Source organism: Malurus melanocephalus, unplaced genomic scaffold, assembly GCF_030028575.1.
Source record: "Malurus melanocephalus ecotype Western Australia unplaced genomic scaffold, MMel_1.1 scaffold_14, whole genome shotgun sequence".
NCBI classification, from domain to species: Eukaryota; Metazoa; Chordata; class Aves; order Passeriformes; family Maluridae; genus Malurus; species Malurus melanocephalus.
In genome coordinates, this window is record NW_026623246.1 from 1,169,542 (window position 1) to 1,184,981 (window position 15,440).

At 38.7% G+C, this 15,440-nt stretch overlaps 1 protein-coding gene across 2 annotated transcripts in view; it reads right to left on the bottom strand.

The window, feature by feature from the left end:
* Positions 1-319: 319 nt before the first annotated feature.
* Positions 320-15,440, bottom strand: part of ST8SIA6 (ST8 alpha-N-acetyl-neuraminide alpha-2,8-sialyltransferase 6) — a 44,989-nt gene continuing 29,868 nt past the window's right edge. For both annotated transcript variants that reach the window (XM_057383397.1, XM_057383388.1), the window contains exons 7-9: positions 14,864-14,956; positions 12,049-12,521; positions 320-7,809 (exon numbers count right to left, since the gene is read on the bottom strand). In XM_057383397.1, coding sequence (XP_057239380.1) covers positions 12,053-12,521; positions 14,864-14,956 — 562 coding nt within the window. In that variant the 3' untranslated portion in view covers positions 320-7,809; positions 12,049-12,052. The remainder of the gene's footprint in view (positions 7,810-12,048; positions 12,522-14,863; positions 14,957-15,440) is intronic.

Below are 15,440 nucleotides of genomic sequence, written 5' to 3' on the forward strand. Positions count from 1 at the left end.
AGAAGTACTGAAAAGAGATGGTTAATTGTGTTGCCATTCAAGAACAGAAAAGATTGAAATCAGATGAAGGTACCACTTAAGAAACAGATATTTACACATGCATCAGTGCCCAAACCCCCTACACCTGCTTTTAAGCACAGCGTGCTTTTTTCCTTGCACAGTTTAAAGGAACTGCCCACATTTTTACTGTCAGTTGCTAACACTGCTCCAGAGGATTCAGACTAATGCATTGTCTATGCTACTGCCTCAGGAGACATATTTTTGATTGTTTAGTCTCAGGAATTCACAAAAGAAAAAAACCCAGCACAATTATGCCTAATAAGTCTTTATTTCCAAACATAAATTGCAAAAATATTCTATTACAGAACAGGTAACAAGTACAGAATTCTAAGTATGCCTTGTAACAGTGAAATCATTGCCTCCTTGACAAAAAAATCATCAGGCACTTAAAACATGAAAACAAAGTACAAATTAAATCAGCTGTAACAGATRACTCAACAATACAACTTCATCTTGGTTTTCTGTAATAAAAGCACACACACGGCTGAGGGGCTCCTGCCTCCTCCTAAACCCTGCGCAGAGACATTTCTATAATACATTGCACACATTCTACTCAGACAATATCAAGTTCACATCTGAAAACATAAATAAGTTCCACTTTGAGAAAATTTGAGGAACCTTTTTGGAACAGCAGCAGCAGAGCCTACACTAGCAGCTTCACACAGAGCTTGGCGCATGTGGAGAAGCACAATTATACCAGCTCCACGGGGGAATGAGCTCTGCTCTGACAATTGCATTGGAAAGAATGGAGCTGAAATGAATGCAAACAATACACATTTTAAGAGACAATGAAACCTCTGGGCAAAAGCTATCATGGTAATTTTATGAAATTACATTTTGACACRTGGACCAGTCTCTGTCAAGAAAAGCCATGCATTTGCCATCCCTGAGGAGCAGCCCCATGCAGGACATCTCCATTTACCTGTTTTCTCACTCACAGAGCTTGAACTAAATAAGAAGCAGAGGCTGCCTCTTAGACCTACCCTAAAAAGGTAAATCTTAGATGCAAGTGTCCAAATGACTAACAAAAATGCTCCTCCTATTTTGGTTTGCATGACTGTTTTTTTAGGTGACATGTAACTTCCCACACACTTTACTCTGGTGGCATTAAAAAATGAATATTTAAAATAATTTCAATTAGGTATTCAAGAGAATATCAAGAATATTAACATAAAGAATACATATGAAGCTACTATATAAATAGCACATAAAAAGATGCAGAAATGCCAACTGTTATACTACAATGTCACATGAATTTAAGAATGGGTTTGTACTGTAAACACTGACAATAAATACACCAAGGAGGAGGTGCTTTTAGGAAAACATCTCACAGCCAAACCAAGAGCTGAGAAGCCTAGCAATGCTGTTGAACTACAGACTTGTGAAGAATCTCCTCTTGCCAGGGACCAAAGTGAATAGTGAGGAATTTAAACCCAGCAATATTGACAATAGGCTATCCTGTCACAACCATTAGCATGATTCATTCTGATGGGATCTTGCCTTGAAATCATGATGGGATCATTAAAACCTTCCATCATGAATTGTGACTTTTCTCCCTCACTGRAGAAAAGAGGGATGAAAAAAAGACACAGCAGTACCAGGTGCAGCAACAAACACTGATATATTGSTGAAGGTACATCAGGATTTAGCAAAAAACAGGCTTGAATGTTCTCTTGATGGCAACACGAGGATGCCACTCCTTGTATTTCACAGCCAGACTGGTTTCATCCTTAAACCAGCATCTACCAACACCTGACACTGAAGTGCAATTATTGCTTGTGCTCAGGGTGATGTGAGCTCAATTACCACGCATCACAGTACCACACTTACTCCTTGGTCAATGGGGAACTCAAGTTGATGTTCTCCCATCGTGTTAAGCTCTTGTGTTGCTGGAATTTGCTCGACACYGAGAGCACACTGACAGGCTGCTGCCCCTGTAGCTGTAACCCAGTAACCCCGGGTCATTCCCCTGGTGAGCCGTGTTCCCAGAATAGGAAGGTATTCTGAAATGTGCCCTTATGAAAGGAGACCATGAAATAACAGCAATAGTYGCTTTGTTTAGTGGCATGCTGCAGAGTGTTTCTGCTCTACTTGATCATAATGATAATTTAGAGCCAATTAAATTCTTTATGAAAATCTGGAACAAAATTAATATAAATCTGCCTGCTTGTTTTCTGTAGCTGAGAAGCCTAAAGGATTTCCCCAGAGTACCCGGAGAAATCAGCACCATTTGAAACTTGCCTGTCCAGAAACTAAAAGGATGACCCTGCCTAAAATGACAGAATTCAAAATAGAGTTGGGCCTTCTAAAGTAACTACACACCCCCTTGTCACTGTTGCTGGCTAGCAGAACCAGAGATTAATGAKATCTGCTGCTGAAGTACCACAAGATAAAAGATTACTTGGCTTTGAATATTTCAAACTAAGRTACATTTAACTAAAAGGCTCATGTGTAAGAAGCCTACTGCTTCAAAGCATCCAGCAAGTGGCTATGAGCTGTTTGAGACAGAGCTGTTTCAGTAAAAAAGCACTCCACAGAATCTTCCTAGGGCTTGGAATTGCAGAAACCTGCATACCGGTGGATGTGTGCTTTGTGGACCTGAGTGTCCCTGGAGGAGCTACGGATGGATATTCAAGACCTCTCTCCACAAATTTGTCACAGGAAAGAAGTGATAGGACAAAAAAAGATCTCTAGGTCAAATGCCTCTAAACTAGATTGCTGTGTCAGCAAAGCAAAGCTGTGTTAGCTCCTGCAAAGTCTGTGCAGGCTCATGTTAATTGTACATGATCAATTAAMCTAGATCAATTAACTGATCCACATACTTGCACTGAATACAATCAACTAATACACAACAACAGGAATATTTTGCTAGTAATTTAGAGAGACACAGAAGGATCAAAATCACCCAAATGATTTAGTTTTTTTCCTGGTTCACACAAGACAGGCATTTTAATCTTCTGTCAAGCATGGTGGTATGTCAGTCATCTCATTATTGCACCAAAGAAAGAGAATAAAAGTGAGAGTAACTGGTCTCAACTTCCCCAAACCTTATTCAGCTCTGTTCTCTGCAGATGCTTTTTAAAATGCTGGGGTTAAAAGAGACTGAAAGCAAAGGCATGCTAAATAACAAGCACATTTATTCAAGTTCACCATCAGTGAACTAAGAAGTTTTYCTACTTAACATTTCTGAATCTGCTGGTGGTCAACAGCTTGTTAAAATGACTGCAATGGGAAAGAAAGAAGGGTGAGCAATAATGAGCAGTGTAGGCACCTACAGCCCTTAGTGTAGGTGCCTTAAGSACCTTCTGGCACCACATGGAGAGATGGGCTCTGGCCCACCAGAACAGCTGCTGCAATGCCAATCCCCCTTGCAGGGGCCCATCTCTCTCTTTGGGACCCTCAGCAATGCTRTCTTCTGGACTTGGTCAAGCTTTCGAGGGACCACAGAATCTGTCCAACAGCTGCTGGATAACAAATGGCASCTGTCATGTCCCTACAGTCCCACCTGCATGGTCTTACCCCTGCTTTGCTTTGACCGTGCAACTCCCTACAATTCCCCTGTCTCTTGGCAAAAACCAATTCTCTCATTCTGTTGCCATGGTAGGGTTTCACCATCTCAGTGTGCCAGAACAGCCTGGTGTGGGATCAGGCCAAGGCCAGACAGGGCAYGAAGGGAGGGGTGCAGCACAAAGAACAAGGACTGGACCATGCAGCCACTCCAGCTTAAGTGACCAGTTGGTGCTACAGACCAACTTTAGCACCTCCAGTTAGGCAATGTGAATATCACACCAAGCTGCCTTCACTGAGTGCAAACCCAGTCACTTACAGAATGTTTTACCATGCTGCAAGCATAGCAGTGTTTGATTCACAGTCACACTAACTCCCTAACAGACACTAAACAGTTCTGCACAGCACTCCACAGGGTAAAAACAAATAACCAACTCAAGGCAGCACTGCATCCTAAAGAAAGATGCAACATTAGAGATTCAGAGGAGAAAAAAGAACAAAAGCAGCTGGGCAGGCTTTAATCTAGTGATGCTGTGATGCAGTCATGCAAGGACACTGCCAGCCTCTGCAAAGGTACAGTGGAAATATTAGCACACTGTCAGTGTTTCTATCTTTAGAAAACTATTTAATCTCAATATTCATTCCACAGCATGTGACAGCACTGGAGGCCCACAAACCCTAAAAATGAATATTCCTCATGTGAAATAGAGGGAACTGAAAGGTCCTTCCTAACCTTTGGTCAAGAATCCTTAATCCAAATTGATGTTGGTTTAGTCTTGCAAAAGTATCATAAACATTCCCAGCCAGGTACAAAATCCATTTACTGTTATTAACCTGGCACAGATRTAAAATAAGTGRGAAATAATTTATTCAGCTACCCAASAAAACATCACCTCCCACAGTGAGTGTACTCCAGCAAGTCTCGACCGATCTAATGTACYCTGTGATACAGAAATGCCACGATTAACTTGCCCAGCCTGCACACGAATTAACACGACCCAGGTACCCAGCACACAGCACCACTAGCTATARTGTACAAGTCTGCCTGCCTGTAGCATGAAGCGGATGCAACTAAAGTCTCATAATAACTTCATGTTTGGAGCAAGGCCTCAGGTTCTTAAWCTAAAGTCTAATAGGGTGTATTTTTGTTCTATGGAGAGTTAAGAGCATTTGTAGGAAAGGGTAGGAAAGGTCAACAATTCCTTCATGCATTTCTTATCAGTCTGTGTTCCACACAAATCATTGAGAGCCTTGAGAACATGAAAGATCAGGTCTTCAGGTCACTGGCAAGATTAAACATAATGGAAACAGTGGTGAGAAGTCAAGAATCTGTCCATGCAACAGAAATTTCCATTTGCTCTGATTTATGAGAGGTACATCATGTTCCTTCAGCTAAGACMTCTTTTTGTCAAGGAAGCTAGCATAGGATTCCTCTTTTTGGTTGAACCTCTCTTAAAATGTATTCTGACCATCTTTCCAGTTACTAATACAYATGTGTTTTAAATAAAGTAGCGGCACTGAAATAGTTCAGCCACACAGTAACTTCAGCTCTTCATGGTGTGTCATGGAACACTGTTTACATTTATTCACTGAGACAATGCAATATGGTACTAACTAACAAACGCTTTTGGAATAAAGTTGCTTCTCTGCTCTAAATAAATTTCATTTTATCCYCTCCTGATCTTCTGCTTCACACAGCCAGGTTTTGCCCCTTTACTTGTGCTGAGTAGCAAACTGAATTTAGTCTGAACAATGAATGATCTTGCATTATCTCTATGTACACAAAGAGCATTTGCAATTGTTCTGGATACAATGCAAGAACCTCTAAAATAGGTATGAATTTTCCCCAAGATAAACCATATAGCTGCTACACAGTCAAAATCATCTCACTGCTCTATGATAGACTGGAATAAGTTACAGTCCTTGTGTGGACACAGGTGGGCCTTCGTTTCTATGGATGAAATGCAGCAAGGTTCTCCTCAGACTTGGCTGTTTGCATCACCCAAAGAACAACTGCATCACTTTGCACAACTTCTACTAAAAATATTCTGGGGCTGTTCACGTGAGTGATTTATAGCATAGGAGATGCTCTTTTGGGAGCAAATTTTTATTTGATCTATAACGAGGATGTTCCAGTAGGCAATCATCTGTGACTCTTGTACATGGATACAGCTTCTTGCAGCAGGCAGCTCTCTGCACATGAGCAGCAGATGCCTGTGGCCAGAAAATGGCAAAATCTCACTGCAGGGGAAGAAACAATGTGGATTGTGGTGCTGGGACCACGTCACCAGCTGGTAATGCAGATGGACTCATCAGCTGAATTCTGTCTTTGTAGYTGTTARAGGCTCTACTGACACTCAGAGGTCCACATGTGTATTAAGGGCATCAGCCATTGCCCCAAAGCAATGGCATTYTTTAAAACCCCTTATTTCAAAGAAWGGACTTTATTTCTGATATTTGCAGGCWGAATTTATTAGGGTATTTCTGCTTTGGCRGGAGTAAYACTGGATTCTGATATCATTATCTTGGAAATGGATTCAGATGCTGAATGTGTCTCAATCAACAGATCTGTAACTGTAATGATTGATTCTAATACTTCCAGGAGTGTTTASGTGATTATAAAACTGCTGCAAGGTAAGCTTTCAAATATTACAATACAGTAATGCTTCTATGAAGTATACATTTAAAAGGTTTTTTTTGAACCTTATTTCATTAGGTTCAATTCATTAAAGTGGGAATTTTTTTTGCAGATATAATCCTTGAAGAGAGGAACACTGAATGCTCTTTAAATCAGTTGATTTGGGATTTAATGCTGCAGTAGCCAATGGAGTTCTAGTAAATTAAATACCTGATACTATCTGACTGTAAAATGAGAATGACACTATATTTGAACCGACCATCCACAGGACTCTCAAAAAATTCAGTGAAGCTTAACAGAATCTGGTTATTAATATTTTTAAATTTTGTTTGCTTGCTTGGTTGGGTTTTTTTTCCTGCAGTAGAACATATAAACATATGAGAAGTTAAAGCTAGGGTGCAACCGCTTGTCATAGCCCCTGTAAATGTTAAAGTGATTCTTTCCACTGGGCTKATATTTCATTTTCTCTTGTCGCAGGATGGTTCTCCCCATGTTTTCTTGAACCACATGGAAAATTTAAAGAACTGCATAGGTTATAAATTGAGTGAATATAGTCACTTTTCTCATACATCATGGTGTAGTGATGGTAAGAGGAACATTCTTCTAATAATGCTTAATGAAGTTTCATTATCTGTAGTCACATATAGATACAAGTTATACTACGTGAAAAGAAATCAAATTACAGGCTTGGTACCTTTGTCATCTTTCTAATGGAAATTCCATCTCATGTATCAGCCAAGACACAAAGCTGGAATGGCAAGAAGTCATGCCCTACCAGGACTCTGGGGATTGTAGYGCAGAACCTGGTTCACTGTCCTCATTTGGATCTGAACTGGATCTCAAGGCAGGAGCAGAAGCAAGCAGAGTGGTTTATAAATAATTATACAGCTCTGGTCATTCATACACCTCTTCTCAGAATTAACATCACTCATATGAGTGATCCCATTAAATCCACAGCATCATTTATTTCTCACAAAATGAAAGCCTATTAAATCCACAGCATTACTTACTGCCCACAAAATGAAAGCCCATAAACCACTTAACCACCTCTAACCTGAGGGATTTTCTCATCTGTGCACCCTGGGACAAACTAAGAATGACATGGCTCTGAATTAATTACTCCTCTGCAGCTCTTCTCATCACTTCTCTCATGTAGACAAATGCCAGTATTTACAGGATGAAGCTCCTAATTGAAAACGTTCATTGCCAACTCATGCAGCCACCATACAGAGACTATTGCCTATATTATRTGATATCAACAAAACCAGAGGTCTTATGTCAAAATATTTTAATGATCCTCTAGGAAGCAACACATGATGAATGCCACATATTGCCACCATCCTGAGATTGTGCTTTGCTACAATTTAAACCAATAGTACKGAATTTCAGAATTTTCTAAATCATTACTTTGTATTTTACAAAATGATCACTCAAAATTCGTAAATGTAGCAGTTATTGTGTGAAAAAATCACTCCCTTTTCTCCCCAAGTGTAAAATATTTCTCTCTTGTAATAACGCAGTTTAATGCTCACAAAATCGCATGAGATCAAATCCAACACCGAACTGCTGAGATACACACAAATTGTCTCCTTAGGATCATCACCCTGGAATTAAAACAATAAAATATGTTATTGGTATTTCTTGTACAGTGGAAAAACTTCTTGTTATACTTGAAATAAGCCAAGAGTTTAGTCTTCTGTGTATGCATTGCACCTTCTGCATCTGCTTTTCATCTCTATTTCAGACTGCGAGTCTGTGAGATCTATTAGGGAGAATCTCAGAATTCTCCTGGCTAAAYTGGAATGCTCGTGCCTGGTCTAACTTGAGCATCTGCCCTTTCTAAAGGAGGACTCCTTCATTTGAATACCCCCAGAAATGCTCATGTTTACCCTACCTGCACCACACYCTTCCAAGCTTCCTAAGCTAACCAAGGCTGGGTCTAACCAGTATCTTCATGGGGGTATATCCACTGCTAATCTGAATATGGGTATGTTCTAAATTACATTMTCTTACTCATATTTTGAAGTAGTCAGACACTGCAACTACTCTGTTTCTTTAACAGGATAGTTCTGTTGTGGAAAACCCAAACAAAACCTTTCTAGATAGTAAATATTTCTTCATTTGAATTGAAATCTAACATCATTTCTAATTTGATTTAATCTACACTTTTCTATTCTGGTGGTTTTTACCTAAACCAGAAGTAATTTATCTCCATTTGTTTCATTACTGATATTATTCTTAAAATGGAAATTTGATTCACTGTACTCACATGCAAAGTGTGTGCTTAAAAGCTGTACTGTAGGGACTCTAAGGCACAAAACCTTTCTTTCAATATCTAATAATTTCACATTGGATAATATTTGCCCAAGTCAAACATAGCCTGTAATATGGCTGTCTGATAGGAATCTGGAAGCATCCTTATTTTAAAATGTGGTATTCATTTTTCTCAAGGTAATTAAAAGTGAACTGTGAGGTAGTTCTTATTTCTCTAGCTGCACTGGGACACCACAAGCATAAAAGAAGTTCCACAGAAYTTAAGCTCATGTTGGCATTCTACTGCTATAAATAGGTTATGTGTAACAGTATTTATTACCTACTTGGATTGCAGCAAATTTCAAGACTAAAAAAAAAATATCATATGATGACAGGGTTTGKAACAAAATGATTCTTTTTGATGTCAGCTCCTGAGCAAGTAAGCAGGCATTCCCCTGCTTTACAGGATGCTGCTCTGGCAGTTTCACCTAGAGTGGATAGAGCCTCTGCTGCTCTCTGTCAGAAATAGATCACATTTAATTGTTTGGTTGGAGTTAAAAAAACTCCAAGTTTTTACTTTCCAGGTAAAATAGACAGGGGGAGGTTCAGCAGYTTTTACTTCTTAACCACCAGCAACACTTCTGATCAAGCCCTCCTCCCTCTGTCCTTCTGCTATGACAACTGAGCATTATTTTTTTCCCCAGGCTCAGAGTGGGTTTCATTCTTCCTTTCTGTGTTGTTTTTTTTTGNTGTGTTGACTGACTCTTCTGAGCAGCTGCCTAATGTTACTGTTCTGTATGTCAAAGCAACACATAATCATTTTCCTTGCTCTCTTTTTCTAGCAAACAGAAAACATGATGGATTCTCAGTCAAATTTGCATTTTAACCAGGSTTCTGGGCAATCAAATTTATGCCAGTCTGATTAATTTATCATCTGACAATTTTTGTAATCAGATTTTTTTTCTATTTTTAAATATGAATCAGGTCAYTGCCCCTCCTTGAACCTGTATTTACTTGAAGTTAATGACATGCCCTTCAATGACCAAACAAGACTTCCTTCAGCTGCAGGGCCATAGCAAAAATGATTTGATAATCTAGTACAAAAYAATAGAGATCGTTATTTTAATTATATTTCAAGATTTTGCTGTTGCTGCATTTTCCGTTTGACCCTCTGTGATAGGTGGGCACCTACTTTACATGACCTGTACATGTCTGTTGAACATAATCATAAAAGTACAGGAGAGARTATTAAGGCAGAATTTCTCACATTGTGGGACTCTACAGGGCTCTCACATCTGATAATTCTCTCTMTCCAATAAGAATAGTTCACTTTTCCAGTGACAAGGGTGGTGTTTAAGAGCAACATTGCAAAAAATTATTAACTGGGATGCAGTTGTACTCTCCCAACAGGTGTTTGCAGCAGAGCAGCTTCCTTCACTTATTTACTGCAGCAAACTTTGGTGTCCCAGTAATGTGTGTGGGAAGTTCTGCCTGGGCCTTGTGTTGGCACCCACTGGTGTAAGGACCCTTCAGCTACCCACAAACAAGGAAGAACACTGGACATGAGGAAGAACATAAAATGGAAATTGAAAAGAGAAAGGAGATTGTTCAATTTTTAGAAAAGGTCATCTTCAGTGAAAWATGCTCATTATAGAATTTCAATTATCTCTAATAGTTGATAATACGAGCAGAATGGTAGCTCATACTGAAAGCATTTAATTTCTTTGGTTTTCTCTTTGCAAATGTAAGTGTAAATTATGGCAGCACAACTTATTCTTCTTGTGGGTTTTTTTTTTCTTTACAGCATATTTTGCAAATATGGCCACAAGTGATTTTCAGTCTGTCAAAGCATGGACAGCATTTAATTAACACAYACAGATACTTACACATTTTTGTGGCTTCTATCTGTTTCTCTCTAAGGTAAATATTTCTAAAGAGCTGCCCTTCATTTTCTTAGCTGGTGTAGTTGCTACAATTAAAATTACACAATATGTCTCCGATGATTTATATTAYAGGAATAATAAATACAGTGGAAACTGCTGGATATAAGCATCTCAGCCACTAAAAAAAATACATTATGTATTTCTTAACCTTTCCAATATGCTGCAACCTTTTATAAGCAAAAAAATCATACCTTAGCCACATGAAACTGCATATATATTCACTCAATTCAACTCCTCCTAGGTAATCTACTGCATGGATGAGGAGAAKGGATTCACTACATGGATTCTAGGTCCCTTCTCACAGGTTCTATATTATTCTAATAATCTGTGAAAGACATTTATTTTTCCATTTCTTAAAAAATCCTTGTAACTGAATAAAATTGTGCCTTATAGGTGCTAGCAATCTGCTTTTTTAAAACTTAGCATTCTCTGTTAAAACTAAGTGTGAATGKATCTTTGACAACATGTTTTCTAAATACCAACAAAGGATATTTTCAAATACATTTCAAAACCTAGCCTGAAGGAAAGCCCTTAGCTTTTAAGCTTAAAATTTCTGGCTTGAACAATGATGCTATTTTAATTTATTTAACTTGAGTAGTACAGTCATGAGATTACATCAGTCCAATTAAAGCATGTCGTATACAATAGCAGTTCAACTGTACATTTCACTTACTGTTACATTAACTTGAACCCCCTGGAAAAACAGAGTTCTGTGAAAGAAGACTCTGGCAACAGTATTGTGAGTTCAGGAACTTCTGAGTTAGCTTAAAAGATGAAATTGTATTTATACATATTGGACTTATTTTGTCAACAGGGCAAATCAAGATTGAAAACATGCAGACAAATCTTTTCATCATCATCTCTAGCGTGTACACAGTAAATTGGCTCAAGGTCAGACAGAGGCCAGACTCTGCTGCATTTCTCTGAGGAAATATACAGAAAGTAGAGGTGCAAGGGGCTGGGACAGAAAGAACAGAGGAAAGGGAATAACAYTTCATCCTACATTTGTAACTCCCAGATTCCAAGCTGCCTCAAGGTAAAATGCTCAGCAAGATCTGCTTTAGTGTATGGCAGCTCCCTCACTGCTCTCTGCAAGCTGTTCTGCAGCCCCGGGCCSTGAGCACACACTGCTCTAATCTTTACCTAACAAGAGGGAATGAGGCTATGGATRCATGCTTCCCCCTCATGGAACAATCCTCATCCATACCCTGTTCTCTGGAGAGATACATCTCGAAAGGCTGTGCCAGGATTAGGCACCTCCTTTCAAAGATCACAATATGTGAATGCYTTTAATAAAACAATTCTCAAAGGARTCTGRTTGCTGGGAACTGMCACCAAACCAAACATAGGYTGGCAAAGRCATGTATCTGAKACAAGGAGACACTACTGACTGACTGATTTTTGGGGTTGATCTGTACTTAGCTATGCTCCCCATCTAATGATCACAATTAGAAAACATTTCTCAACTCTCTGATACATATTTATTCAGAAAAATCCAATCTTTCAYTTATTTAGGAATAAAACTACCATTGAATGTAAGGTATAAATGTCTGTCTAAGGAAGAACAGASTCAYACTTCRTAAAACAAGTTTTCCCTTGGCACAYATGYGAAATRAAGACATTTTATGTGGTAAGAATGGGACCTACCTTTTTAGTCTGATTCACATTTACCAAACTGCAACTTCAAAATGCCTTTGCCATGAAGCTGAAGGATCTGGTTGTATTCTTTGGGCATTGCATGAAAACCAGGTTTAGGCAGCTGGTTGTCATAATAGTGGTGGCTGATTGGCATCTTCTCCGTAGATTTTGAGAAAGGCCAGAAACCATAGAGCTTCACATTCTCACACAGCTCAAGGGCAGCACTAGTGATCATAAAACCAGATGACAACCGATAGGCTTTCACACCCTTAGTTCTCCAGAACTGGGCAAGACTTTTCAGATAAGTGGGGTGAAAAAATATTGCCCTTTGGGTAGCTTTGAACTCTTTCAGAGTGTGATATACTTTAAAAGAAGTGGCTGTGTTACTTCTGAAGGAAAATGCTGGCAGTAAAAGAAAAGCATCTCCATAGACCGCAATGTTTTCCAGAAATTCTGTCTTCTTTTCATTTAGCTTGTTGTATCTGCAAAGCACAAAATTTCAGGACTGGAATGTAGTATTGATACAAACATTACAGACCAAAACARCACAAATGCACTTGCAAAGATGCATTATGAACTCTGCTGCACCAGTTCAGCCTGTCTACATTGTAAATTTATATCACCCTATTATAAGTTGTTATATGTGCTACGAAAATCTGACTATTGTATAATAAAAACACACTACACAGAATTGAATTGGCAACACAGGAGATACTGAAGCAGATGAAATTCACTGCTAAYGAGACTAGGACCTATTTACTGAATTGATCAATAAATTAAGTAGTATACAAAAAAAAAACCTGTGTTCATACTTTCACTTTTTAAAAACACATGCACTCAAATATGTAGTGTATGTGTTTTTGAAATGTGTTTCTTACATCAATAAGTATACAAAAATATCTCTTCAAAATCTCTGTTATCTGCCCTGTGTGGAAATCCAAGAGCCCTTTTGAACAATCTCRGAGTATTAAAGATTAGTGTGAGCTCATGTTTTGCAGGGTTTTACCTGCCTTTTATATCTTTTCAAAACAGCTAAAAATATAGGCATGCCTGTTTATCTCCTTCAGCTAAAAAGGGAGCACATGGATATCCATAAAGCCTCAGAGCTCTAACTTCACAAATGATGAGAATTTATTTTCTGCGCATACAAGAGTCACACAGCCAAAGCGAGCAAGAAATGCCTGAGTCTACGTCTAGGAAAAGTGTCTGAAGGGTGAATTTCTGGCCTCYACTCCAAGAACTTTCACTGGTTTTATTCAGTGTAATGTACTGAGCCTCCAGAACAGAATTCAAACCTCTAATCTTCCTCAGATAGAAACCTGGACAACTCAACCTTGTCTCTATCTCCTTTCCATCTCTGCCACTATGAGAAGTGTAGCCCAGTTCCATTAGGACACATAAGAACTGTGCTTTTCTCCACGAGAGTTCACCTATGTTGCACATCCTGACAGACGCAGTTCAAAAGCTGATTAACCTTCACAATAATAACATCAGACTAAGCCAGTATGCAAACACAGAATTCGAAATTACAGGGAATAATGTTGRAATAGGTCTCCTGAGAGAAGAAACAAACATAGTTCTGCTAAAGGGTACCAAGTTGCTTCTTGCTTCTTCTTGAAAAACATTTACCGTGGTCTCTGAGTATTTAAATAGAYATTTTTTAAATCATAAAGTCCTCTAATAATCTCAGTTAATCCTCAGGTTTAGCTCGTATTTCCTTCAGTGTAACTCCTATTAACCCTAGTGTGACTTAATTTGGCTAAAAAATGAGTGCAGCTGCGGCAGAACACTGATCAAGCCCAGAAAAATTGTGCATCGGGTCAGTAGTCACCAAGGATGCTGAGTCATTGGACCATTTCCCTTCCTCATACTCTTGAACAGCCCCACTAACATCAATGAGCTAAATTTATTTTTGGAGAAGCAATAATTCATCTTCATTTAAGTCAAAAGGGGCTCTATAAGCATTATAATACTACTCATGGCAAAAAATGAAGTTCTATCCCTGAATCAATGAAAAATGCCTGTTAGTTATTTCTGTGTACTCACTRAACTTTTTTCTTCTTCCTTTCAAGGAGAAAAAGAAAAAAGCAACCCAGCTTTGCCTGATGTCTTTTTGACAATGCAGTTATGACAGACAATAAGATACAGTAAGATTAGCAAGCAGTAAATAACATGCCACTGCAGTCCTTTTCATAGATAAGCTGCAGTTCCAGCCTGCTGAAGATGTCAGATTAGTCAGGTTGGACTTATTAGATTTTCTTTTCATCAAGATTGTGAAAAAAAAATATCCACCCCTGCTGAGAAAAAAGTGAGTGAGCAAGCAGCTTTCACGTGGGTTGAAGAAATGGATTACAGAAACTGGGCCTCCATTCAGGAAATAGCCTTCATCAGAACAGCCTCTAAGTACATTACCTAAGAACATGTGCTCACAGACCTGCTGATAGAGCTGGACACACATTTCCAAGCTTTCCTGATTTATGATTACAATTTCTTTCTAAGTGCTTGAGGTCATGAGGGTCATGGGGGGAAAAGAAGAGGCTTGAGCTTACAATCATCAGTTTTACTCTGCCATAAATTGTTGACTAGTWTCAGCTGAGGCACTTGCAAATCAGGGTATTGCTGACTCCTTAATGCTACAAAAAAGGCAAGTTTAGAAGATTTCCACTTAGACTAGTACATATTGTACATGGGAAACTGAGGCTTCACGGGGTAATCTACATGCACTGTTCTCTAGGCTGGTATCCTAATGGATTTCCACGAAAATCTAAATCATGTCAAACAATTATACACCATTGCGAAGAAACAGATTTGCAGTAGTACTCACTTCTGAGCTATGATACTTGGATTAACAGTCACAAGGTTTGTTTTATTGCCAACATCTTTGCTAATATTTCCCGTGGTTGGAGGGAGGTTACACCTGAAATTGAGAAACATTTGCTTTAACAGATGTGTGCCAGAAATGCTTTACAGTTATTATTTGCAAATTCCTCTCTCGCACAATGACACTTTCATGTCAGCTCCCAGGGATGTCTAAGCACTTTACAAATATTAAATAAGGCTTACAGCACTTCTAGTAAAAATATTTAATCTACTGTACAGATGGTTAAAATAGGGCACAGAGAGCTCATTTTCATAAATCGTATCACAAACCAGGAGCACATGCAAAATCCTAGGAGAAGCTAGTCTRTGAATGTCTTATGCTAGCTGCTAGGAAACATTGCCCCTCTTGCCTAAACAATTCCTTTCTACTGAAAGACTTCTAACAACAGCATAACTTGTCCTATCGTAGAAACAGCGAATTCTGTAAAATGTAGAGAAAGCATTTTTTTAAAATTCAGTCACTTAGTAAGTTTAGCATGTTACTATGTAGATTTCCCCTTTCTATTAAAACAGTTATCTAA